The sequence below is a fragment of the Mastigoproctus giganteus genome, chromosome 3 (genome assembly GCF_048544385.1).
Source record: "Mastigoproctus giganteus isolate SK-2022 chromosome 3, ASM4854438v1, whole genome shotgun sequence".
Taxonomy (NCBI): domain Eukaryota; kingdom Metazoa; phylum Arthropoda; class Arachnida; order Uropygi; family Thelyphonidae; genus Mastigoproctus; species Mastigoproctus giganteus.
In genome coordinates this window covers 140,504,403-140,531,517 of record NC_143577.1, presented here as the reverse complement: position 1 = coordinate 140,531,517, position 27,115 = coordinate 140,504,403, and the positions used below count along the sequence as shown (strand labels likewise).

Below are 27,115 nucleotides of genomic sequence, written 5' to 3'. Positions count from 1 at the left end.
CAAGGTCTACCAAAAATCACCGGCTTGGCTTCAGCCCAGACGGGCACTCACCTTTCTACTAATGGGCCATGGGCCTTTCAATGACAAGTTCACCATGCTAGGGCTCCTAGGTGACCCACGCTGCACCTGCGGAGATCTTGAGAGCTGGTCACATCTTATGTATCAGTGTACAAGGTACGAAGATCTGTGGGGATTATTCTACACGAGATTAACATACATCCCACAGGGCCAGGAGCATCACCTTTTGGACTCACAAGATGAATACAAAATGCTCACAAAATACGCCCAGGATCTCTTTGGTAAAGAAGAGGAACCCGATACGTGCTGACAAACTAGCAAGGGACTGGAACCAGTTGAACTCTCCATGCCACTGTTCCTCTAACAGAAAATTACCATTAACCAGAATGTGACATTCTTCGAAGACTGATTACAGCTCTGGACAATACCTACAACCCATATTGAACCTCAAACCCCAAAACCGTCAAAGAAATCCAAACTTAACCCAATCAACAACCTGGATGGGATACTCTCTGAAAAGAAAGACTGAAAACCTTGACAAGACTACAACTTGGAATGGACGCTGAACTCCTAAAAAGGAAAACTTTACTGAACTTGACCCAACTACTGGATTCCTACATGACTCTGATAGCAGCTCAGCTGCACGTGCATCACTGGAGATCCATCATACCGGCCACTATCTGGGATTGACCTGTGGAAAGGGATCAGACTGACCTTCTGGAGAGGACACTATCCTACCTTTGGCCAGACCATGATATTGATGTCACCGGACTTAAAAGAAACGATCGGATTTGACCAACTGCAGCCTTGCTGCCAACACACGACATATTGGTCCTTGAGGCTGTCACAGACATTCTCTCAGATATGCCAGACAAGTTGTACTTGCTACCTGGGAGTCTAAAATGCTGATGGAACTGATATGCGGGTGACACTCAAGTCAAGTGGACCCAATTTCGGTGAAGTCCGGATGGACTGTGGCAACCAAATCCTCTGCTTGCACCTTCACAATGGTGGGACTGTTAGTAATCCCGGGTATAACCTCCACGCACAAGTACATGGTGGGTGACTACCCAGGTGTGAACTAACGTAAGCAGGGGTCGAGGTGTGGCACCCGCACCACATGGAGGAATGCCGCCCCTCTGTGTTACCAGGCAGTACTAGGTGGTATATGACTCTCATCAACCGGTGCAATACCACCATTTTCCTTATTGGAGGCTTGAAATGGTGGAACCAATATTTAGTCGCTACAGCTAAGTTCCAGTCAACCCTTCCCCATCTCTTCCATCATGCAGTATGATTGACGACTTTTGAGGTCATGATGAACATCAAGGCAAGATCCACTATTCCTTACATTTCGAGGGTACAGCTCTAAAACGGTTTTCACAGGCCAGCCGCTAGTTAGTACTGTTGGTAACCTATTGGTAACTCTCTAGGAGGCTTCCGAATCAGCTAGTGTATAATCTTGCTACCTCTACTCTGCCAGATAGTGACTGGAAGGAGTCCGAGTAGTGTGTAAGCGGGGAGTATTGTCGAAGCCACGTTATGTCAAGGATCTGGGTATATTCTTACCATGTGTACGCCATATCCAAAAATTTCATTGCTTCATATAGCAATGAAATTTGTCTTAATATTGAATACACCATGAATTGTCAAACTAATAGAGCAGACTTACCTGCAAAAAGATCTAAACCTCCCAAACACTTCCTAATTCATTTCACAAATATAATTGGTCTCAAATCTAATCTCAAAGATGTCCATTTCCACTTGCAGTCTGCCAAACCCCATGTACTTTTTCTGACAGAATCTCAATTATCAGTTGCCTCAACTACTGCTCATCTCAGATGCCCAAATTATTCGCTGTATGATTCCTTTCGCCTCAAAGGTGGTAGTTGTCCATATGTCCATTCTGATATTCCTTGTCAGAGACTTGGCAATTTCGAATCTCCTCTCTTTGATCTTCGCTGGCTTAAAATCTCTCTACCTCATTATGTCAGATTCATCTGTTGTCTCTACCATTCTCCAAACTCAACTAATCACTTGGAGCTTTTTGACTTCCTCTCTTTGCAACTTGACTTTGTCCAATCAAACTTTCCTAACAGTGAGGTAATTTTCCTTGGTGATTTTAATGTTCACAACTCCAGCGGGCTTCCATTTTCTAGTCACACCGACCCAGCTGGTGGGAGATGCTGGGGCTTTTGCAATTACTAATGACCTTGCACATATTGTTCATTTACCTACAAGAATACAGCCAATGCACGCTGGATCTTTTTCTCACAAACAACTCTTCCAAGTATACGGTCGAAGTGAGAGGTCCTTTAGGCATTTCAGACCACAACTTGGTGATTCTCTTCTCCAAAATTTCTCTTTCCTTCTTTTCCTTGGTCGGATTACTGTTTCAAAATTTCTGATGTCAATGTCTGCTCAGATCATGTCAGTGAAATTATTCTTGCAGGAATGGAAACCTTTATCCCACACTCCACTTTAAAATCTCATCCTTTATCTTAACCTTGATTTTCCAATAAATGTGTTAAGGCTGTTCAAGAGAAGAATCCTGCATATTGTAATTGGCTTGTTTCTAATTCTTCAGTTTCATTTTCTGCCTACACCAAAGCTCGCAACAATTGTAAAGCAGTTATTAATCAGTCCAAACTCGAGTTTGAACAGGCTAAGAGTAGAAAACTTGCTTCTTGCCCTAATGGTAGCAGTGCATTCTGATCTCTTGCCAAAGCTAGTGGCCGCAACCTTTGCCCATCTCTGCTCCCACCTCTGTCCAAACCAGATGGTTCTGTTGTCACTTCAGCCAAGGATAAAGCTGACCTGCTAGCATCCCATTTTTCTTCCAACTCATGTATTAATGATCATGATCTTGGTAAAGATCCTCCCACCATTCCCAACACGCTCCATTCAATGCCTCCTGTGGTCTTCCGTCAAAAGTATGTCAGAAGGGTTTTGACGAATCTTGATGCTAAGAAAGTTCCAGATCCTGATGGTATTTCTCCACTTGTTCTCAAAACCTGTGCTCCTGAACTTACTCCTATTCTTTGCCGCCTTTTTTCACTTTCTTATTCCAAAGGTGTTTTACCTTCTGCTTGGAAATTTGCTCATCCTAAAAAGGGTGACAAATCCCTCCCATCCAATTATCGTCCCATTGCAATTACTACTACTCTTTCTAAAGTAATTTTTTTTTTTTTTTTTTTTTTTTGATTTGGTAGTTGTTGGCGCATCGGCTTCTGTGGCCATATTGCACCTCCCAAGGTTTTTGCAGTACTTTGATCCAAGCCCGAGGCGGGAATCGAACCCGCGACCTTTGGGTTGCCGGGCAGGTACATTTACCCACTCGGCTAGCCCGGTCGGCTTCTAAAGTAATGGAGAAATCAATTAACCGCCAACTTTTAAACTACCTAGAAACCTTCCGTCTGATCAACGATCGCAAGAATAGATTCCGTCAGTGTCGATCCACTGGTGATATTCTGGCTTATGTTACCCATTTATGGACCAATTCAATGGAAAGGTTCAGCAAAACACAAGTAGTTGCTCTCGACATTTCAAAGGCTTTCGATTGTGTTTGGCATAAAAGTCTTCTAAACAAGCTTCCATCTTATGGTTTGCCAACTGTTTGTTGTAATTGGTTATCCAGTTTTCTCTCTGATCGCTCACTCAGGGTGATGGTAGATGGCTCTCTGTCTTCAAACTTCTCCACTAATGCCGGTGTCCCCCAAGGTTCAGTTTCTTCCCCCACTCTTTTTTTCTTGTACATTATTGACCTTCTTCCATTGACTGGAAATCCTATCCATAGTTTTGCTGATGACAGCACATTGCATTCTGCTTTCCATTTTGAGAAACCTTGCCCTGCTCAATCAGCTTCAACTTCTCGAAAATCTGCTACCAATTCCTTAAATGCCAATCTTCAGGTAATTCTCCAGTGGGGTAAAGACAACTTAGTTGATTTCAATCCTTCTAAAACTCAGTCTTGTCTTATATCGCACAAAAAGGATTCTTCTGCTGCTATGCTTATCTTTGGTGACACTCCGATTTCTAGGCAAAATGATATATCTCTTTTGGGGATAACCCTGACTTCTAATCTCTCTTGGCACATGCACATTACAAATATTGCTTCCTCCGCATCTAAAAAACTTGGGTTTTCTATTTCATTCCGGCGTTACTTTTCTTCCAAACATCTGCTCACTATGTATAAATCGCAAATTCGCCCTACCGTGGAATATTGTTACCAAATCTGGGGTGGTACCCCCAAATCCTCTCTCAGGCTTCTTCATTCCATTCAGAAGAGGGCAGTTAGGTTAATTAATGATTCATCTCTAACAGAGTCTCTCTCTCCATTTGCTGTCTCATCGACGTACTGTTTCTGCTGCATGCCTTTTCTACAGATACTTCCATGGGCACTGTTCTTCTGAATTGGCTTTATAATTTTCGCACTCTCTTTCAAAACAGTCTGAACACGTGCAGCCACCAGCCAACATCCATTTACTGTCCAACTTCAAACTCACAGAACCAACTTTTCATCTTCATCGTTTATTCATTCAACTGCCATTTTCTGGAACACCATTCCTTCATACGTATTTCCTGAAAATTACAGTCTACAGAAGTTCAAGTCCAATGTCAACAAATATCTTCTCAACCTCCAACCCAAGCACGGTGATAAGTACTATAGGTTCTAATACCTCTCGTGTTTAGGGTTTAATTAAAAAAAAAAAAAAAAAATGTGCTATTTGGTGATCAGTACCCTGCTCCCTTGCTAGGTACCTTTATTCCCCTTTCCTGGCAGGGGGGGAGAAGCCAGACTCCTTCCCCTCTCCTTGCCGCCCTCTTTTATTTCTGGTGGAGCATGGACCTGCCCCACTCTCACTAACTGGGAGCATCTTCTCAATCACACCCATTCTTCTGATGCCTCCTTCCAGCCTTCAGTCTCCCTCCCCCATTCTGCCTATACCCTAGCATACGCCCTACATGTCAAACCTTAACGGTGCAAATTAACCCTTGCCCATTGACTTTTGGCCTCCAATCTAGCAGTTTTTTTTTTTAGTTCCTAGCCATTGAAATTTCAGGAAATTAGGTGGAAGACCTTCCAGAATATATATATATAAGCTACTGGGTTCCTAGTCTGCCTCCACAAGGCATATGTGGCAACGTTGGGGCTCAACAGGGGTCCAGCAGCTAAATGACCAGAAGAACAATGGTACACAACACTAAACGATCCAAGACCCGCACACTTAAATCTCTGGCATTTACAGCGTACTGTAACACACCACAAAGTAAACAATGTGGTGTTGGGCGGGAACCCGTGGTGCCGCTTGACCCTAAATACACTTACTTACACGATAGGAGGGAGTATATTATGAGAGCCTTGTCGATCAATTCGGCCCTGGAAAGATTGTGCAAGTCTCAAGGGGTAGAATTTTTTTCAGCCTGGTCTGTACTTCTTAACAGGAGAGACTGCTTCTACAGGGATGGGATACACTTAAATAGAAAGGGTGCAAGAATGTTTGCTGATGCTATCGAGGCAGTGTTAGGTGGTTGGAAAACTGCTAGCTTGGGAGATACAAGGACTAACAGATTAACAGTAGCCACTGGCAGAGGTGAAAATGATTCTTGCACTGCTTCTATTGGAATGAGCAGTAGACTGGAAAACAAGATGCAGGGTATTTCAGAGACTGCTGGGAGTCATTGCAGTAAAAGAATAGGAACAGGTGCATGAATACTTACGCATACACGAATGCTAGGACTTTGGTAAATAAATTTGATGAATTTGAGGTGTTGGTCAAAACATCAAAGGCAGATATTGTTGGGATATCGGTGACGTGGTGACACACAGATATAAGGACCTTGGAGAATTGGAATTTGGAGAGTACAATGTGTACAGGAAGGACAGATTAGAATAGGAAGGGAGCAGTGGTTCTGCTATTAGTTAAGAAACACAAAATCCAAGAAAGTGCATTCAGTTGACATCGCTGGACAGTGCAGTGTCGAGTCAGTTTGGTGTGACATAAGCACTGGGAGATCAAAATTGGGATTATGTTATAGGCCTAATGACTCTGATGAGTATAATAAGAAACTGTTTAGGAAAATAGAGTGGGCCAGTAAATTAGAGAGTCTTATAATGGGGGATTTTAATTTCCCGGATATTGACTGGAATTTTTGGGTTGGTCACTCACACGCTAGCTGTTGTTTTTTTTTTTTTTTGGTTTTTAGGAGCATTTGCAACTAGCATTAGCATTAGTAGAGGCATTTGATGCAAGAAAGCAAGCTTATGAAGCATCAGCCAAAAAAAAAAAAAAAAACCAAATAAATAAATAAATAACCACTTCCACTTCACCCCTCTGTTCGTTCGAAATACTTGTCCAGCTGAGCCTTAAACTTGTTTAGGCTATCAACTTCCACGACAAGGGATGGAAGTCTATTCCACCAACAAACCACCCACTGGCTAAAGGCAAATTTCCTCACGTCTATCCTACATCTGTCTTTTCTCAATTTGAATTCTCAGCAAGAGGAAGAATCCCATCAGCATTGAGCATGCTGAAACCATTCAAGGCTTTATACACCTCTATCAGATCCCTTCGCCGGTGCCTAGTCTCCAGACACTGTAATTTGCAAAACTTAAGCCTTTCTTCGTAAGAGCGCCCCTTTGTTCCATTCACTAATCTTGTTGCCCTTCTCTGTACTCATTCCAGCATCTCTACATCCTTCTTGAAATGAGGCCTCCAGACCTGTATACAGTACTCTAGGTGTGGCCTGACCATTGCCTTATACAATGGAATAATCACCTCCTTATCCCTGCTGGAAAAATTCCTGTATATCATTGACAATACTCCATGAGCTACTCTTGCAGCCCGTCTGCACTGCTCAGAGAACTTCATATCTGCCTGCACAACCACCCCCAAGTCCCTTTCATTCTCTACCACTGTCAGTGTAGTACCACAGAGTTGATACGTTGCTCTGGGGTTGCTGTTTCCCATGTGTAGTACTTTACATTTGTCAATGTTAAACTTCATTTGCCACCTCTCAGCCCATCTGCTCAACCTTTCCAGATCCTGTTGCAGCATCATAGTGTCAGTAGTGTCCTTGACAACCCTGCCAACCTTTGTATCGTCTGCAAACTTGGACATTAAGCTTGATATACCATCATCAATATTATTTATAAATACAGAAAACAATAATGGACCCAACACTGAGCCCTGAGGGACTCCACTAATAACATTAGTCCACGATGAGCAGTGTCCATTGATTACCACTCTCTGTCTTCTCCCCCTCAACCACCCCTTTATCCATAGCAGCAATTTGCCTCCAATGTCACACTGCTCCAATTTGTGTAGCAGTCTTCCATGTGCAACAGTATCAAAAGCCTTTCTAAGATCCAAGTATATAATATCAAAGTTATTCCCTGCATCCAGTTCTTTTGTGACTGCATCATAGTATCCAATCAAGTTGGTCAGGCAAGACTTCCCCTTAAAAAAACCATGCTGTGTCTGAGCTATAACAGAAGTCTTGTCTAGATGATCCTGCAGGGCTTCTTTAACCAGTGCCTCCATTAATTTTCCAGGAACAGAAGTTAAACTAACAGGTCTATAATTACATGTGTCACCCTTTGATCCTCCTTTGTGAATTGTGGCCACATTTGCACATCTCCAGTCCATGGGTACTTCCCCATTGTCCAAGGAAGCTCTCATAATCATGGCTAAGGGTTTGCTTACTTCCTTTGCTGCCTCCTTTAATATAACTGGATAGATCCCATCCACCCCGGGTGCCTTTCTTGTGTTTATCTTCAACAATTTCTCCTCCACTTTACTCTCAGTTATTACAAGATTCTCTAGCTTACTGCCAGAGTTGAATACACCTCTAGCATTCCCCTCACTGAATAACTCCTTATTTTTGAATGTCGATGCAAAATATTCATTCAGTTTGTTAGCTACCTGAGCAGGATCATCAACAGTTGACCCATCGATATCAAGTGGACCAATCTGATTGATCCCCTTCCTTCTAGAGTTTACATAAGTAAAGAACTCTTTGCTCTTTTTCTTTGCATCCCTTGCCGAAGATTTCTCGTAATCTGCCTAACCTCCTTTGTAACTTGGTTACAGATCAACTTGTATCTATCATAGGCTTCTGTGTCACGTGTTAATTTGTATGTACCCCATGCATTTTTCTTCTCTGCCATATGTCTCATTAGTTCATCTGACATCCACTTAGGCCTAAACCTTGAACAACATTTCTTAGTTGGTATGTAAAGCCTAGTAGCTTCCAAGGTAAGTTATTTCAATGCTTCCCATTTTGAATTTGCTGTTGGTAGCATCATCAGTTTGTCCCACTGTATAGAATTTAAATACTGTCTCAGTCCATCGTAGTGACCTTTACGAAAGCAATAACCCTTCCCTTTACCCCTAATGGTAGTTACCTCTTTGAGTAAATCCCACTTCAGCACACTGTGATCACTGCCCCCTAGTGGTTCATTTACCTGCAGATTCTTAATGCATGAAGAATCACTACTGATAATCAAATCAAGAGTATTACTCCCTCTAGTTGCCTCCCGAACATGCTGATGAAAAAACAATCATCCAATAAATCCACAAAAGCCTTGCTAGTGTGTGAGTGACCAGCCCGCAAATTCCAGTCAATATCTGGGAAATTAAAATCCCCAATTATAAGACTCTCTGATTTACTGGCCCACTATATCCCTGTACAGTTTCTTATTATACTCATCAGAGTCATTAGGCCTATAGCACACTCCTACTCTCAATTTTGATCTCCCAATGCTTATGTCATACCAAACTGACTCGACACTGCACTGTCCAGCAATGTCGACCGGCTTCGCTTCCTTGGATTTTATGTATTTCATAACTAATAGCACAACCCCTCCTCCCTTCCTACCCTGTCTATCCTTTCTGTAGACATTGTACTCCCCAAATTCCAGTTCTGCATCAATATCTGCCTTTGATGTTTTGAGCAATACCTCAAATTCATCAAATTTATTTACTAAACTCCTAGCATTGGTGTACACGCAAGTATACATGCACCTGTTCTTTTTCTTAGCTACCCTAACACAACCTATGTGTTTATTTGTACCCCAATGATTCCCAGCAGTCTCTGAAATATCCTGCATCTTATTTTCCAGGCTGCGGCTCATTCCAATAGAAGCAGTGCAAGAATCACTTTCACCTCTGCCAGTGGCTACTGTTAATCTATTAGTCCTTGTATCCCCCCAATGTAGCAGTTTTCCGACCCACCTAACACTGCCTCGATAGCATCAGCAAACATTCTTGCACCCTTTCTATTTAAGTATATCCCATCCCTGTAGAAGCAATCTCTCCTGTTAACAAGTACAGACCAGGCTGAAAAAAATTCTATCCCTTGAGCCTTGCACAATCCTTCCAGGGCCCAGGGCCGAATTGATCGACAGGGCTCTCGTCACATACTCCCTCCTATCGTGTCTGGGCAGAACTGCAGACACTTTCAAATTCAAGACTAATTCACGGCTTTTTTTCAACAGTGACCTGTACTTCTTAAGTAATTCCGCCGGTCTCCTACTCTTAATATCATTAGTGCCAACGTGTACAACTATATCACCTTTTGTGCCCTTAAAAGATAATATCCGCTCTACATTGTCATCAACCTTTGCCCCTGGCAGACATACCCTGGTCCTGTTCCACCTATCCTTTTTACAAAGCATGTTTCCCGTTTCCCTGACAATAGAGTCACCAACAACTACTAGTTCCTTTGGGACCAGCGCATTCTGCCTTGGGGGCTGCCGCTGTGTTGCATGATGACCAAGTGCAAGCTCTGGCATTGGTGTGGGCAGCTGAGAGCTTGATGGGCCCCTCACTTTTAATCCTTCGAGGGCATCCACCCTGTCCTTCAAGCTCTCATATAGGCACAGTGAACCAATCTTAAAAAAGGGGGAGTACATTGTATTTTTAACTATTTACGTGAAACTTCGGATAATTGGGGCAGCAGCTTAATCGGGCCAAAATGCACTAGTCCCGATGTGTCCCAAATTACCGGAATGGACTGTATTAGATCTCCAGTTTATAAAGCCGACTACATTGCAATTAAATGCATCTCTTTTATTATATACATTTACATCTATATTATTATGGAATATTTCTATATGAAGATCCAGGTAATTTGCTATGGTATCAGAACTATTAGTTTTTTCCAATACAAGTTCTTCTGGATATAATTTGCTGTAATCCTGAACGAAATGCAGACAATTAAATGCACATAGATCATCTATGCATCTGAACATAAATAGGTTATCTTGGAATGTTCTTTCTGCAGAATATAGATAGAGGTTTGCAATTATGCAGGAGGCTGGACTTCCCATAAGGGGTGTCCAGCATCCCCCGATCATTACAGAAACAGAGAATTCCTTGTTGTTTTTTGCCTCCAGTCTGGGTGGTTGGCCCCAGTTGAAATCATCTAGATTGTGGGTAGACAATGATAAGTTTTGTGTATATATATATATATATATATATATATATATATATATATATATATATATATTATAGTCAAAACCACCAAATTAGTTTAAACTGTAAAAAACAATACTGGAACGATTTAGTCAATCTCAACGTCAAAAATAACTATGTAATGATGGGAAACAGAATCTATTTACAGACCAGAGGAATAGCCATGGGATCTTGCTGCTCCAGTGCGATTGCCAACCTATATTTACATCACTTCGAAAATAACATAACAGAAGAAATTAACATGTTCAGATATATTGATGATGTCCTAATCATCAACCACGACGGTTTTGAAACACTAGCCCAAGCAATATACCCTACCGACCTCAGCATAGAACGTACCAACCAAAACAGCAAATTACAAGCATATTACCTAGACAGCCAGATTACTATCAAAAATAACAAAATCGAAACTAAACATTATGACAAAAGAGACCACTTCAAATTCCCAGCTATAAAACTCATCCACTGGGATAGCAACATTGCAAAACACATATACGGAAACACAATTAGGAACCAAACGACCAGAATAATAAAAGTATGCAGTAATGCAGAAAACACAACAAAAGCAATTAACAAACTGATAAAAACACTCACAAAAAACAATATACCCTACAATTACAGCAAACACCACATAAAAGCGGCCACACTTATTAATAACAAAAATCTAATATCTAAATCACAAAGCAATACCAAAACCTAAATTAAGGTCCGGATTTCTTACGCTCAGAGGAGGCTCGTCCTCTGACCGCACTATAATCCGGTTTCCTATATTAACCCACCCTTCAAAGTCAGAATAAAAAATTAATCTATGGGTAACCATTCGCAAGGTAAAATTCACTTTACAGGAGGCTGTAAATATGTAAATAGCTATCCCCGAGGACAAAACGGGCTGTTATGCCTTAGAAAAGCTATACCGGCCCAGTCCAAAGGGATAGCAAACCAACTTATGTAAATAACAATAAATAACGCTTGTAAATATAATACAAACATATCACATTTTATTCAAATTAATGTTCACCACGGAGTTTAAAAACGGAAACAAAAACCCCCCACCCAGGCCGCACCCCGGCTGACGTAGGAACCAACCCACTTATCGGAAGACTTACTAAAATATCACCTTACAACAATATCAAGCAACAATAGACGTGACTGCGCAATAAAAACCAAACCAAGAATGAAACAAACAGTGAACAAGAGCTAACCCCTCTTTTACTGAAGGACCACCACCACCACCGGACAGATAAGTATAGCTCCACTCTCTTATTCCGATAATTACCCGTTGGGCTTTGTTTCTCCTATACCAGTTTGCTGAATTCCTAAATTAAGTATTAAAAATATTCAAAAATTTAAAGACAAATTAGCATAAAAATATCATTATTTAATAAATTTAATAAATTAAATAATCTAAAGGAGATAAAAAATCTCACTAATAAGGCAAAACTGATAAGGAGTTAACAGAAACGGGTAATTATGAGACATTCCTTTAAAACTGGCTATCGATCTGCTCAAAGCCCCTGAAGAAGTAGCGGATAGATGACCAGATAAGGGAATGTTATTTAGTATTGTTTAGTATTGATTAATAACATTAATTAAAATTAGATAATTAGTATTAGAACTAACTTTTTATTATTGTTTATTATATAATTTGAACGCCACCACAGACCCCTAGGAATATGTTAGACTTGAAATGCTAACAAAATCTCCTGTTCAGGATACACCCTAATACCCAATGGAAAATAGACACTAAAGTTTAATTCATCTAAGCAATCAAACTAAAATATATCAAGCACGTATAATTGTCGAATTGCCAACGGCAATGGCATTAACGTAGCAAGGGATAAAATATTAGAACAATCAATAAAACAATCAAATTTAATTCATTTAAGCAATCAAAAATATATATATATATATATATTTTTTTTTATTTATTTTTTTTATATATATTTATATCCCTTGCGTTTCTTTAAATCCAGCTTGGTATTGTCTGCTTTAATTTCCTTCTATATTATTATCTTCAATATTATACAAAATATTTTATACACATTATGGTCATAATGCATAATTGCTCTAGCAACTGCATTGGCCCATAAGTATTAGTTACAGCTTGTTACAATTTATTAACTTTCTTTCCATATTACTCATATAAATATATATATATATATATATATATATAAATAAATAAGCATGTAAGTATAAATAAATCTGAAAAAAAAAAAGTTTGTATAGATGGAGGTGAGAATTACATAAAGTGCCAAGGACTGGTAGGATAAGGACAGTAGAAAAAAGAAGTAATGTAGATATGAAAAAAGCAAAAGAATGTTAATATCCTAAAAGTTACGATGAATTAAGAAAATTATGGGTTGAATTTGCAAAGCCAATTTGGAGGTAAAGTAACTGTAAAGTAAAATTATTAATACAAATGGTTAAACAAAATAAAGTAAAATAAAAAAAAATAAAATGTGGTGGAGCTGACATCAGATATGGGTGGGCAACTTTAGTTATAGGTCGAAGAGGGAAGACAAAAATGCTGAGTCTAATGTCAGCAGAAGTAAATATTGATATATGGTTAGGTAATTCATCAGGGAACTACACCCAACAATGTATCAGGAACTGCATATTCCTTGTTCATACTGTAAAAAATATGCTAATCTTTTTCTTTTTCCTTTTTGGCTTTATTTCACATTTCTTCTACTGTTATGGACAAGTATAGTTACGCAGTTCCTGATTCATAGTTGGGTGTAGTTCCCTGATGAATTACCTAACCATGTATCAATATTTACTTCTGCTGACATTAGACTTTGCATTTTTGCCATCTCTCTATTCGACCTATAACTAAATTTGCTCACCCATATCTGATGACATTTGTGTAATTCTCATCTCCATCTATACAAACTTTTTTCAGATTTATTTATACTTACATGCTTATATACTTTTGCATCCTTTACTGCTGCTTTGCACATTTTGGTGCATTTGTCATACTTTGTTTATTCATTTTTGTTTTTTATTGTTATTTTTCCATCAACTGTTACTTTGACTTTAAATAACATTTAATATATATATATATATATATATATATATATATATATATACAGTATGTATATATAAAATATTTTAAGTATAAAATATTGTAGGTAGAACATGTTAAAGAGCTTTATGTAGAATTAAAACTAATGAATATACGGTATACACTGGGAGCGATATATGTTGTGAAAGAAGGGGGGGGGGAATGAACCAGGAAATAAAACGATAAATTGCACAAATTGAAAAAAAAAAAAAAAATGTTTTTTGAAAAGACGACCAAGGTGGAAATAACATTGCCGTGTCTTTCATGATTTTTGTGTCATCATCAGAGGTCATGTGTTATTTCCACCTTGGTCATTTTTTCAAAAAATTTTTTTGGTATTTTTCAATTTGTGCAATTCTTATAGTTTTATTTTCCGGTTCATTCCCCCCCCCCTTCTTTCACAACATATATTGCTCCCAGTGTATACTGGTATATTCATTAGTCAGCAGAAACATTTAATTCTATACATAAAGCTCTTTAACATGTTCTACAATATTTTATACTTAAAATATTTTATATATACATATACACATTATGGCTGTAGGGTACATTCTGCTATAGCAGTGTCCCTGATCCATAAGTTATGTTATTGTAATTCAGATTTATCTAATTTCAAACTCAGTTTCCCCTCCCATATCATATAGCTTCTCTATATCATTATTCTTGATTATATATACAGTATATCTATATATATATATTTTTTTTTTTTTTTTTTTTTTTATCATGGTCATTAGATTCTTTCAAACCATCAGTGGCCCTAGTCCGCAAAACTATTTTCATTGTTACATTCTTATTCTTCATTTTTTTACTTTTATTTATTATTATATACTATATATATATACCATACTATATATATATGTAAATAAAATACCTCAATAAAATATAATAAAATAAATCAAATGATAAATTAATATGCAAATACTTTAAATATATGAATATATACAAATATTTTGAATATATAAATATATGCAAATATTTTGAATATAAAATATGTGAAATTTACCTATTCAAATTTATGTTCCATATAAATCAAATACAAATAAGAGTACTGAACATTATTACAGTAACATCATGACATGCATATGATATAAAATATAGCACAGTGTAAATTTTAAAAACATAAGGAAGAATCCTTATGTTTTTAAAATTTAAAGAAAATTCGCATTCCTAAACCTATGTATTAAAAGAGCTACTGGAAACTATGCTTCATCACCATGCGAGAAGCTTTGCACGGAGCATAGCGGACACTTAAAAATTATAATTATATTATATAATTATAATTACACATATATATATATATATCCGATAATTCAAAATAAAACAACATAAAACATAAGCCAGTAGTTTGGCAAAAACTTGTAAGCCATTATTTAAATTTAAATATATTTATATATATTAATAATATATATAATATATAATTATATACATATTATTAATTTATAATCATAAGCGAGAATTAAATTTGCTAATTTTTTTTACTAAATATTAATATTTTCGGCACTTTAAACTATTTAAAGAAAGGCAAAAACATTCGAATATCATTCTGTTCCGTGTTTGCGGTGCTTTCGATCACAACATAACATATGGAACAGAGGGTCTTTTAAAAAATTATTTAAGATCAACAAGTAAGGGGGCTTAGAGGAGAACAGGTATCCTGTGTGTTATCAGACACTCAGCCTAAAACACTGATGGATCCAATATCTCTCTATTACAGAAGATTTAGGAGAAGTCCGGTTGGCCTGCCTCCCTAAAATCCACTCATGCACACCTTCTCGATGGTAAGCCCTGTTACGTCACTTAGGTGGCAACGAACGTGTAGAGTGGTTCTCTTCAAGACGCCTGGTCAGCGTGAAGAGGAAAAGACCAAACCCTCCAGCAATGAAAGCACAACAATACAAATGGCCCTCAGTCCCCAGCAGCCTTCACTCTCCCTCTTACGGCAGCGAGAGGATCAGAGTGGAAGCAGAGGGTGCTAAGAATCTCTGGGTACGACCAGGCTGCCATGCACGGAAATTGAACTTGGCCTGTTATAACGTACGATCACTCATCGGTGAAGACAGGATATTAGAGCTGGAAAAGGAATTAGAAAATGTGAATTGGAATATCATTGGTTTGGCTGAAACAAGAAGAAGAAATGAATCGCTTATAAGTTTATCAAGTGGAAATCTGCTGTACACCAATGGAAACAGTGAAAGGAGTGAAGGTGGAGTTGGGTTTCTGGTCCATAAAAATTTAAAAAACAACATTTTGGAATTCAAAAGTACATCACCAAGGGTGTCAAGACTAATATTCAAGATTTCTAAGAGGTACAAGCTAAAGATTATAATGATTTATGCACCAACATCGAGCCATGATGATGAAGAGGTTGAAGAAATGTACACTGAAATTGAGTCTTCTAGATGAGCAGAAAACCCACTACACTATTATTATGGGGGACTTCAATGCTAAGGTCGGAAAAAGGCAAAACAGCGCAGAAAGAGGAACTATAGAAAATTTTGGAATTGGTGAAAGACTTGTGGAATTTGCAGAATCTCAAGGACTGTCAGTAATGAACACTTTTTTCAAGAAAAGGGTGAACAGAAAGTGGACATGGAAGAGTCCAAATGGATTAACAACTAATGAAATCGACTTCATCCTCACTAACAGAATATATATTGTGAATGATGTTACGGTCCTGAATAAGGTAAATGTTGGAAGTGATCACAGAATGGTAAGATGTACACTTGATATAGATGTAGGAAAGGAAAAAACTGACTCGAGTAAATAATACAAAGGTCTTTGAAATAACAGAGGAGGAGAAAAAGCAGTATGTACTGGAACTTAAGAACAAGTTTGAGCTTCTGCAGACTGCTCAGGACCAAGATATCGACGAGGAATATTATAACTTTCTGAAAGTGATAAAGCCCAAGAAACCTATAGGGAAACAGAAATCCAAAGAAGAAAAAATTAGTCAAGAAACACTTGTCATGATGAACCAAAGACGACAAATGAAGAGCAAGAAAAACACTGACAGGGAGAAAATTGAGTATACTGAGTTATGCAAAGCCATTAGAAAGAGACTCAGAGAGGACATAAGAAGATTTAACACAAGAAAAGTAGAACAAGCATTAAGGGAAAAGAAAGGATTTAAATCAGCAGCCATGAGCAGTAATACAGAAAGACAAATGATACTGAAACTGAAGAATAGCGATGGTGTACTTATAAACAGCAGAGAAGGCATAATTCAAATAGCAGAAGACTACTATAGAGAATTATACAAGGAGCGAGGGAATGATACCAGCAGTGGGGAACATGGATTGCAAAGTAGCAACACATAAGACATACCCGATATTCTTCCTGATGAGGTAGAACATGCATTGAAGAAAATGAAGAATCGGAAAGCCCCGGGGGAAGATGAAGTTACTGTAGAGTTGTTAAAATTGGGAGGAAGAGACATAACACAAAAACTGGCGAGGCTCTTCACAAAGTGCATTAGAAAAGGTGTGATGCCTAAGCAGTGGAATAATGCAATCATAGTTTTGCTGCATAAGAAAGGAGATAAATCAGAAATTGGAAATTATAGACCAATTAGCTTGTTATCCTACATCTACAAGTTGTTCACAAGGGTCATTACTAACAGATTAGAAAGAATACTTGATGAGAATCAACCGAAAGAGCAAGCTGGCTGTAGGACAGGATTCTCAACTATGGATCACCTTCACATAATATCACAGCTAATGGAGAAAGCAAATGAATATAAAACACCATTATGCCTGGCATTTGTGGATTATGAAAAGGCATTTGACTCCATACAGCATAAGGCAATGTTTCGGGCACTGGAAAGACAAGGCATAGATACTCATATATATGATTTTGAAGAAAATATATGAGAGTGCTACATCCTTTATTAGACTAGACAAAGACAGAAGCAAATTTAAAATCGAGAAAGGAGTTCAACAAGGAGACACAATATCTCCGAAGCTGTTTACTGCTGCCCTTGAAGAAGCTTTCAGAAGATTAGACTGGTCGCAAGGAGTCAGTGTGAACAGAGAGTACCTAAACCATTTACGATTTGCAGATGACATTGTGGTCATAAGCCACGATCCCAAAGAATTAGAGGAAAATCTTAATTAGTTATGCACAGTTAGTAAGGATTTTGGAGTAAAGATGAATATGGCTAAAACAAAAGTAATGATGAACAAGTATGCCACGGAAAGGGAAATAATGATTGAAGGAGCAGTAATTGAAATGGTGGAGTCATATACTTATCTGGGACAAGTTATTAGCTGTAATAATGATAAATGGCTGGAAGTCAAGAAAATAATAAATTTTGGATGGATAGCATTCAGGAAATATAGTCACATACTGAAGAGCAATATCCCAGTTTGTCTGAAACGTAAAATAATGAACCAATGTATACTCCCCACCATGACTTATGGAAGTGAAACTTGGGCACTCACCAAAAGAATGGAAGAGAAGCTAAGAACTACACAGCGAAGAATGGAACGAATTATATTGGGAATCAGACTGTTAAATAAGAAGAGAAACACATGGATTAGGCAGCAAACTCAGTAAAGGACATTCTTATCAAAACTAAAGAACTAAAATGGTCTTGGGCAGGACACATAGCTCGAAGATATGATGACAGATGGACTAAGAAAATAACAGAATGGTACCCAAGAGGAGCTAGAAGAAAACCTGGAAGACAAAGGCTTAGATGGATAGATGAAATTCATGAGTTTTTGAGTAGTAAATGGATGGCCAGTGCTCAAAACAGAAGGAACTGGAAAGTTGCTGGAGAGGCCTTCATCCTGCAGTGGATTGAAAATGGCTGATGATGATGATGAAGTAAGGCTCCCAGTAGGCCGAGGCCCCTGGCGTCTGCACCCATGCGTTAAAACGGCCCAGTATGCAATGGCATTATACCATGTACCAGTAAGCAGTGTATTTAGAATTTCTTTGTAACTATTGTGTCAAAACCTATTATAATTTACAAATAAAACTATTATGAATATATCCCATGAAATGATTTTGCCATTTATAGTTACAATTTATTGGGAATAAGGGGTTGTTCCAATAATTCTCCATGTCACTATAATAAAACAGAATTTGCTGTCTACCAGCATCTTGGCTAATTATGGGTAACCTTGATATTATTATTTTCGTAGAATTGAACATGATTATAAAAGCATTATTTTACATATTGGCTTTCTTCCAAAATTAGCATTAACACAATCAAGACAAAAATGTATACTGACCTACCTGTTACAATGTAATTGACTTATACCACAGTAATCCCTTGGCTTTAGCAAAAGATTAATTAATTTATTAATGAACTTACTAAGCATTTATTGAACATAAAGCATAAAATAAATGTTAATTTGTAATATTGCACAGATTGTTCATTTACCTACAAGAATACCGGACAATCCTAATCATACAGCCAATACGCTTGATCTTTTTCTCACAAACACCCCTTCTAAGTACACGGTCGAAGTGAGAGATCCTTTAGGCACTTCGGATCACAACTTGGTGATTGTCTCTTCTCCAATGGAACCTTTATCTCATGGCTATTCCCAACCTCGTGTTGTTTAGCATTACAAGAATGCAAAATGGGATGACCTGCGAGACTTCTTTTCTTCTTTTCCTTGGTCGGATTACTGTTTCAAAAGTTCTGATGTCAACGTTTGCTCAGATCGTGTCAGTGAAATTATTCTTGCAGGAATGGAATGCTTTATCTCACACTCCACTTTAAAATCTCGTCCTTTATCTAAACCTTGGTTTTCCAATAAATGTGCTAAGGCTGTTCACGAGAAGAATGTTGCAAATCATAATTGGCTTGTTTCTAATTCTTCAGTTTCATTTTCTGCCTACACCAAAGCTCGCAACAATTGTAAAGCAGTTATTAACCAGTCCAAACTAGAGTTTGAACAAGCTAGGAGTAGAAAACTTGCTTTTTGCCCTAATGGTAGCCGAGCATTCTGGTCTCTTGCCAAAGCTACTGGCTGCAATTTTTGCCCATTTCTGCTCCCACCTCTGTCCAAACCAGATGGTTCTGCTGTCACTTCAGCCAAGGATAAAGCTGACCTGCTAGCATCCCATTTTTCTTTCAACTCATGTATTAATGATCTTGGTAAAAACACCTCCCACCATTCCCAACACGCTCCATTCAATGCCTCCTGTGGTCTTCCGTCAAAAGGATATCAGAAGGATATTGATGAATCTTGATTCTAAGAAAGCTCCAGGTCCTGATGGTATTTCTCCATTTGTTCTCAAAACCTGTGCTCCTGAACTTACTCCTATTTTTTGCTGCCTTTTTTCACTTTCTTATTCCAAAGGTGTTTTTCCTTCTGCTTGAAAATTTGCTCATATCCAGCCAGTTCCTAAAAAGGGTGACAAATCCCCACCAATCCAATTATCGTCCCATTGCAATTACTTCTACTCTTTCTAAAGTAATGGAGAAATCAATTAACCGCCAACTCTTAAACTACCTAGAAACCTTCCGTCTGATCAACGATCGCCAGTATGGATTCCGTCAGAATATCACCAGTGGATGGACATCCACTGGTGATATTCTGGCTTATGTTATCCAGTTAGGGACTAATTCAATGGAAAGATTCGGTGAAACACATGTAGTTGCTCTTGACATCTCAAAGGCTTTTGATCGTGTTTGGCATAAACGTCTTCTAAACAAGCTTCCATCTTATGGTTTGCCAACTGTTTTTAGTAATTGGTTATCCAGTTTTCTCTCTGATCGCTCACTGAGGGTAATGGTAGATGGCTCTCTGTCTTCTAACTTCTCCACTAATTCCGGTGTCCCCCAAGGTTCAGTTCTTTCCCCCCACTCTTTTCCTCTTGTATATTAATGACCTTCTTCCATTGACTGGCAATCCTATCCATAGCTTTGCCGATGATAGCACATTGCATTCCGCTTTCCATTTTGAGAAACCTTGTCCTGCTCAATCACCTTCAACTTCTCGAAAATCTGCTACCAATTCCTTAAATGCCGATCTTCAGGTAATTCTCCAGTAGGGCAGAGACAACTTAGTTGATTTCAACCCTTCTGAAACTTAGTCTTGTCGTATATCTCGCAAAAAGATTCTTCTGCTCATATGCTCATCTTTAGTGACACTCCGATTTCTAGGCAAAATAATATATCTCTTTTGGGGATTACCCTGACTTCTAATCTCTCTTGGCACAAGCACATTACAAATATTGCTTCCTCTGCATCTAAAAAACTTGGTTTTCTCTTTCGCTCTCGGCGTTACTTTTCTTTCAAACAACTGCTCACTCTGTATAAATCGGAAATCCGCCCTGCCATGGAATATTGTTCCCACATCTGGGGTGGTGCCCCCAAAATCTCTCTCAAGCTTCTTGATTCCATTCAGAAGAGGGCTGTTAGGTTAATTAATGATTCATCTCTAACAGAGTCTCTCCACTCGCTTTCTCATAGACGTACTGTTTCTGCTGCATGCCTCTTCTACAGATACTTCCATGGGCATTGTTCTTCTGAATTGGCTTCTATAATTCCTGCTCTCTCTTTCAAAACAGTCCGAACACGTGCCGCCACCAGCCAATATCCATTTACTGTCCAACTTCAAACCCACAGAACCAACTTTTCATCTTCCTCATTTATTCATTCAACTGCCGTTTTCTGGAACAACCTTCCTTCATATGTATTTCCTGAAAATTACAGTCTACAGAAATTCAAGTCCAATGTCAACAAATATCTTATTTCGTCTTCTCAACATCCAACCCAAGCACGGTACATAACAATAAAAAAAATAAATAAACACAGTATGCTTTAAAGCAATATAAAAACAAGAAAAAAAAAACTGTCTGAAATAAGTAAATATTAGTCAAAATTAATTTGAACTCTTTAGCAGGTACCCATAATATTGCTCTCTCACCTGCAAACATCAATTGTTGCCTTTTTAAAACCTTAAAATCAGCAAGAAAATAATTCAGAATTTTCACTTTGTGATACTAGCCTACACTTTCAGTCTATTATGAACACAACTGTAAACAATCCTTTTTTTTTATTTTTTTATATATATATATATATATATATATATTGAAACATATATCCCTTCTTTGTCTTAGTAAATGGCGCAACTGTTACTATGGGAAGAAGAAGAACATGCCACTAAGGCTCACTCTGCTAGAATTGTGGAGAATGTCCCTTGTGAAAATGTATTCTTCAAACTAAGATGGACTGAAAGACATCAACTTTAAACACTCATTGCATTAATTAAGGTTAAAGAAAATGTGTTATTTTATTTTTTATGGCGAAACTTCATTAAGAAATACAATTACTGAAAAATATCAAAATTGACATGCGTCACTCTGGCAGATAATTTTTCATTTAAAATTAATGACATCCGTAGCACTTTTTGGATGGGAACGCGCTCATTAAAGAGTTAAACATCCACAGGTAATACAGGACACATACACAGTAGACTCCCAAGTATCTGATGCTTGGGAAATAACTTTTTTCAGATAAGTGAAACTCAATAATCTAAAAAATTACAGCTCACAAATATGACAAAATGTAAATTTATTTACACACACACACACACACACACACACACACACACACACACACAGTGTTCAAATCTATAAAAATACACTACAGACTGAGAATATTTGACATGAAATTTAATACAAACATAATTTTTTTTAAAAATAAAATGTACGGTTCACTTTTTCCTTGGTTTACCTCCATGAAAATGGTACTATGTAAATTTTGAAGGATCTTGTCAGCCAAAGCAGTCTTTTGTTTTTGTTCCATGTAATTGAGTATCTTTCTCATGTTTATTGATCAGCTGAAGTTTCTGTTCAATAGAAAAAAAAACAACTGTTTTCCATTTTAACATGTGGATGCACATGGGTGCAAATTAAAAAAAAGAAATGAAAAAAAGAACTCAGAGAAAAAAAGTTAAAATTAATCATACAGCAATAAACATGAAGGACTACTTCTGAATTATGACTAAAACCAGTCATTAGAAAGCAAAGATGGGGAGGATGAGGTTTCTGAGAATAAGGTAGTACTGCTGAACTAAACTTAGTCTCACACAGTATCCACTCATATATAATTGAGTCTACTGTGTGGTACTAATGAGTGCATTAATAAGATAAAGTGTAAGCATATCCACTCACTCTACACTACCCACTAGATCTGTCCCATGATTTACAGAAGGCAGAGAAATAGGTGTCATGTTCTTTTGTTTAAGGAGACTGGGCTGAACCCATTTTTGTCATCCATAACTGGCAAAAATGTAAAACTTAAAGGATTATCATACTTGATCTTCTTTTTGAACCATATCAGCAGTGGCTCAATGCTCAACAACACCACTATTGTCACAACAGAAGAATTTACTTCAAACTACAAAAAAAAAATAAAAATAATAAATAAATTTAAGACATTGAAACACCTTACCACACAGGCACCAAAAAACAAGTGGCAACTATACAATTATTTGCAAAAGAATTATTTTTAAATGGTTTAACATATTTGTCCTATGTATTTTATCCTAATATTAGAATAGCATCCCACTTACCTCAAAAGGAGGTGGTTCTGATTTGGTTGTAGCTTCACCTTCAAAGAAATAAAGAAATAAAAATAACCATTTTTCAGGAATATTAAGTATAAAAATTAAATAGATTAAGTAACTGAATATTAGCCAATCACGAGTCTCACAGACCCTGACAGATGCCACTCCAAAATAATGATCCCACATTACCCTTTCATTAATTATTAAAAATCTGAAATTTTTTCTAGCTTCCTAAATATAATCAAACTTTTACTGCAATAATTGTCAGTTTTTTGGGTTTTTTTTTTTTTATCTTTTTCTCAGAACAATTAAACATCAGCAAATATCAGGTGCTATGGAACCATCTTTGTAACTATTTGTGTTACGACTATGGGAAATGATACTGCCAACATTGCTATGAAGTTTCGAACTGTGTCTGCATATAGATCAGGTTTACTTTCTTTTCTCTTATAATATTAAATTAATATCTACAGTCTAACACAACCAGTTTGTGAAAGATTTGTTATTGCCTTTGCATAAATAAAGATGGGAAAAACAAAAGAATTCAAATAAAGAATAAAGACAAGGAAAATGAAAAAATATCCACATGAAAGGTGATTGATATTCAGTCAAGAAGGATGCCACTCTGTGGGAAAGATATGTACATTTTCATATGCTGCAAAAATGTGCCAGATTTGAAATGAATTTTGAAAAAATATGCAAATGAAACTGAAAGATAGTATCTAATGCAGTGGTTTGCAACCTTTTTTTAATAACGGCACCCTTAAGTAATTTATTTAATTTTGTGACACACCTACTAACAAGTACTAACCCTAATAGCGGTAACTGAAAAACGCGTTTTTCAGTTACCGCTATTAGGGAAATGTGTTCCCCTTCACTGAAATCTTCGATAATATAAAAAACAAATTTTCAGAAACTTCTATTCATTCCTATTTACGTATTAAATAGAAAAGGCGACAAAGGAAAAGTGCAAGTGGTGGCAATGCCAGGAAACAAAACAAAATTGATTTAGAAATGAAGATGAAAATGATTAAGTATGAAGCAGGACAAAGTTTGTCATCCGTTGCAAGAGAATTAGGTCTTGCTGCTTCAACAGTAAATACTATTTTAAAGGACAGTGCGCGTATAAAAGAACATGTCAAAGGATCAACAGTGATCACAAAAGTCTTTAGATGCTATATCAAAGATGGAACAGCTATTAATAATATGGATGGAAAATTAGATTCAGAAGCGAGTGCCCCTGAGTCTTATGACCATTCAAGCAAAAGCAACAAGTATTTATAAATATATTAAGGATAAGTACGGCGAATCCCAACCCAAGTTTTTGGCAAGTAACAGGTGGTTTAATAGGCTCAAGCATCACGCTGGTTTCCAAAACATTAAAGTATGTGGTGAAGTAACCAGTGTCGATTCTGCAGCTGCAGAGAAATTTTGTGATGTGTTGGAAAAAATTATTGATGAAGGCAGCTAGCTTTTCAAGCAGAAATTTTTAACGTTGACGAGACTGCTCTGTATAGGAAAAAAATGCCAGATCGAACATCCGTTGCCAAACTGGAAAAGATAATTCCAGGTTTCAAGTCATCAAAAGATAGGGCCACGCTCTTGATTGGTGCTAATGTAATGGGAGATTACAGATTAAAACCACTGCTTTTGTACCATTCTGGATATCCTCGTGCCACCCTACCCATGCATTTCCAATCAAACCAGAGAGCATGGATAACAATATCTCTCTCTTTGAGGATTTGTTTAAATGCTGCTTCATTCCAGAGGTTGAAAAATATTGTAAAGACAATGATGTTCCTTTCAAGACTTTGCTTCTATTAGATAATGCTCCTGGACATCCTAAGCATCTAGATGATTTCAATTTGACCATGAGATTCATATTTCTACTGTCAAACATGACTTCACCCCACTCATCCAACCTATGGATCAGGTTGTTATTTCAAATTTAAAAGCATACTATTTATGCACAACATTTGCTCAGGCATTGTCTCCAGTAGACAATGAGAAAAATTTTACATTAAGAGACTTGGAAATATTACAATATTTACAACGCCATCTTAAACATTAATAAGGCCTGGGTGGAAATTACTAAAAGTTGTTTGTATGGCACATGAAAGAAAATATGCCCATGACAAATAAAAGGCTTTGAAGAATTTGAAAAGGAGAAATCATATGAAGAGGTAACAGATAAGATTGAAAAGGTTAGGACTGTAAAGCCTAACAAAGAACTTATTGACTTGCAGACAGCAATAGGGAAAGAAGAAAATGCTGATGAAGATCAAGATGAACCAAATGAGGAACCGAGATGCTTCATCACCTGAAAAACAGCAATGGCATTTCGTGAAAATGCATCAGCAATGGCAAGGTTTGAGAAGATAGATCCTGACAGGAAACGATTCTTAAAAGTTAACAGAGGAGTGAATGATATGCTTGCTGCAAAGAAATCTACGATTAAAAGAAAAAAGACACCATCCAGTCATCCATTAATATGTTCTTTTGTAAGGTTGAGCAGCCGGCCCCTTCTAAATCTCTAAAACCCTCAACCTCCGCAGCAGCGTACTTATCAGCTGAAGACGTTGATTCTGGCAACGATGCTCGAGAGGTAAAACTTCCTGATGTTATGCCTGTCTCCTTTCTTTTTTGTAACTTTTATAATTTTCAAATTTTTTAAATTGCATGTTTTTGTAATTTTCCCTGCACATGAGATAAAAAATTTAATAAATACAATAAATAATTCTATTTACATGTTCGTTGAAAATTTATTTTTTGATTCAATCAATTCAGCGAGCACAGTCATGAGTGCTGCACAAGCATTAGGAAAATTCCGACTTACACAGCGTTCCATGGAAGGTAACCCTTACGTAAGTCGAGGAGTTCCTCTATAAACATAATATATATATATACACACAGTAATACCCCGACTTACGTGAACTCGGAGTTACGCGGTTCTTGATTTTTTTCGTTTGGTATATATCTAAAATTAGCTTACCAGTGATTTGGAAGTCAAATCATAAAGCTTGGGTGACAGCTTCGGTTTTTGGGGACTGGTTTGATCACCACTTCATACCCAAAGTCAAATGTTATTGCAAGTCTAAACAGATTCCATTTAAAGTGATGCTTCTTACTGACAATGCACCCGGTCACCCTCCTGCAACCCTAATTAATTTCGACCCACGTGTGAAAGTTGTGTTTTTGCCTCCAAACACAACTAGCTTGCTTCAACCGATGGACCAGGGAGTCATCGAAACATTAAAGGCTTACTACACAAGGCGTTTGTTTGCACGTCTGAATGAAGCTATGAGACAAAATAATCAGATATCTGTAACAATTCAATGTTTTAGATGCCATATCATTGAAGAATCTTGGGATGAAATTCACAAAAAAACATTGAATGGTGTCTGGAAGAAACTTTGTCCATTTTTTTTTCAAAAACGAGACGAAAACAACGCCAGAAACTGATCATGTCTCTCATGTGATAGAAGTTGTTAATCTTGCCAGGCAATTAGATTTGGAAGTCAATGGTGATGATGTCAATGAGCTGTTGGATTCACATAGTCAGGAGGTGACAATGAATGAGCTCATAGAAATGCGTGAGCAAAACGTCACTGAAGTATCCAACACTTCAGATCCAGTTCCACCAGAAAAGCAAATGACAATTGCAAGCTTGACAGAAGGTCTCAGCTCAATTGAAAAGAACTTAAAAATTTTAGAAAACAGACTCCAACGAAGAACGTGTTATAGCTACAAAGCAAGGAATAAAAAAATTATTAGCTTGCTACGAAGAAATTCTGCATGAAAAAAAGAAGGCGCTGTGTCGTCAGACCAATTTGTTAGATTTTATGAAGCCATCGACATCGAAATAACTTTTCTACGTAACTCATTTATTTTTTTAATACATATTTTGTATTAATGTGCATAAAGAACTGCAATTTTATTAAATATTTTTCTTCTAAACTAGTGTTTTTGTTAGTCCTTGGTCCCAATTAAACAAAATTTATATGTATTTATATGCAAAGTTG

General features: G+C 37.4%; 1 protein-coding gene across 4 annotated transcripts in view; it reads right to left on the bottom strand.

Annotated features, from left to right (window-relative positions):
• LOC150088291 (phosphatidylinositol 4-phosphate 5-kinase type-1 alpha-like) overlaps positions 1-27,115 on the bottom strand; it is a 743,292-nt gene that overhangs the window by 658,035 nt on the left and 58,142 nt on the right. For all 4 annotated transcript variants that reach the window (XM_090370677.1, XM_090370676.1, XM_090370679.1 and 1 more), the window contains one exon: positions 23,100-23,137. In XM_090370677.1, coding sequence (XP_090226803.1) covers positions 23,100-23,137 — 38 coding nt within the window. The remainder of the gene's footprint in view (positions 1-23,099; positions 23,138-27,115) is intronic.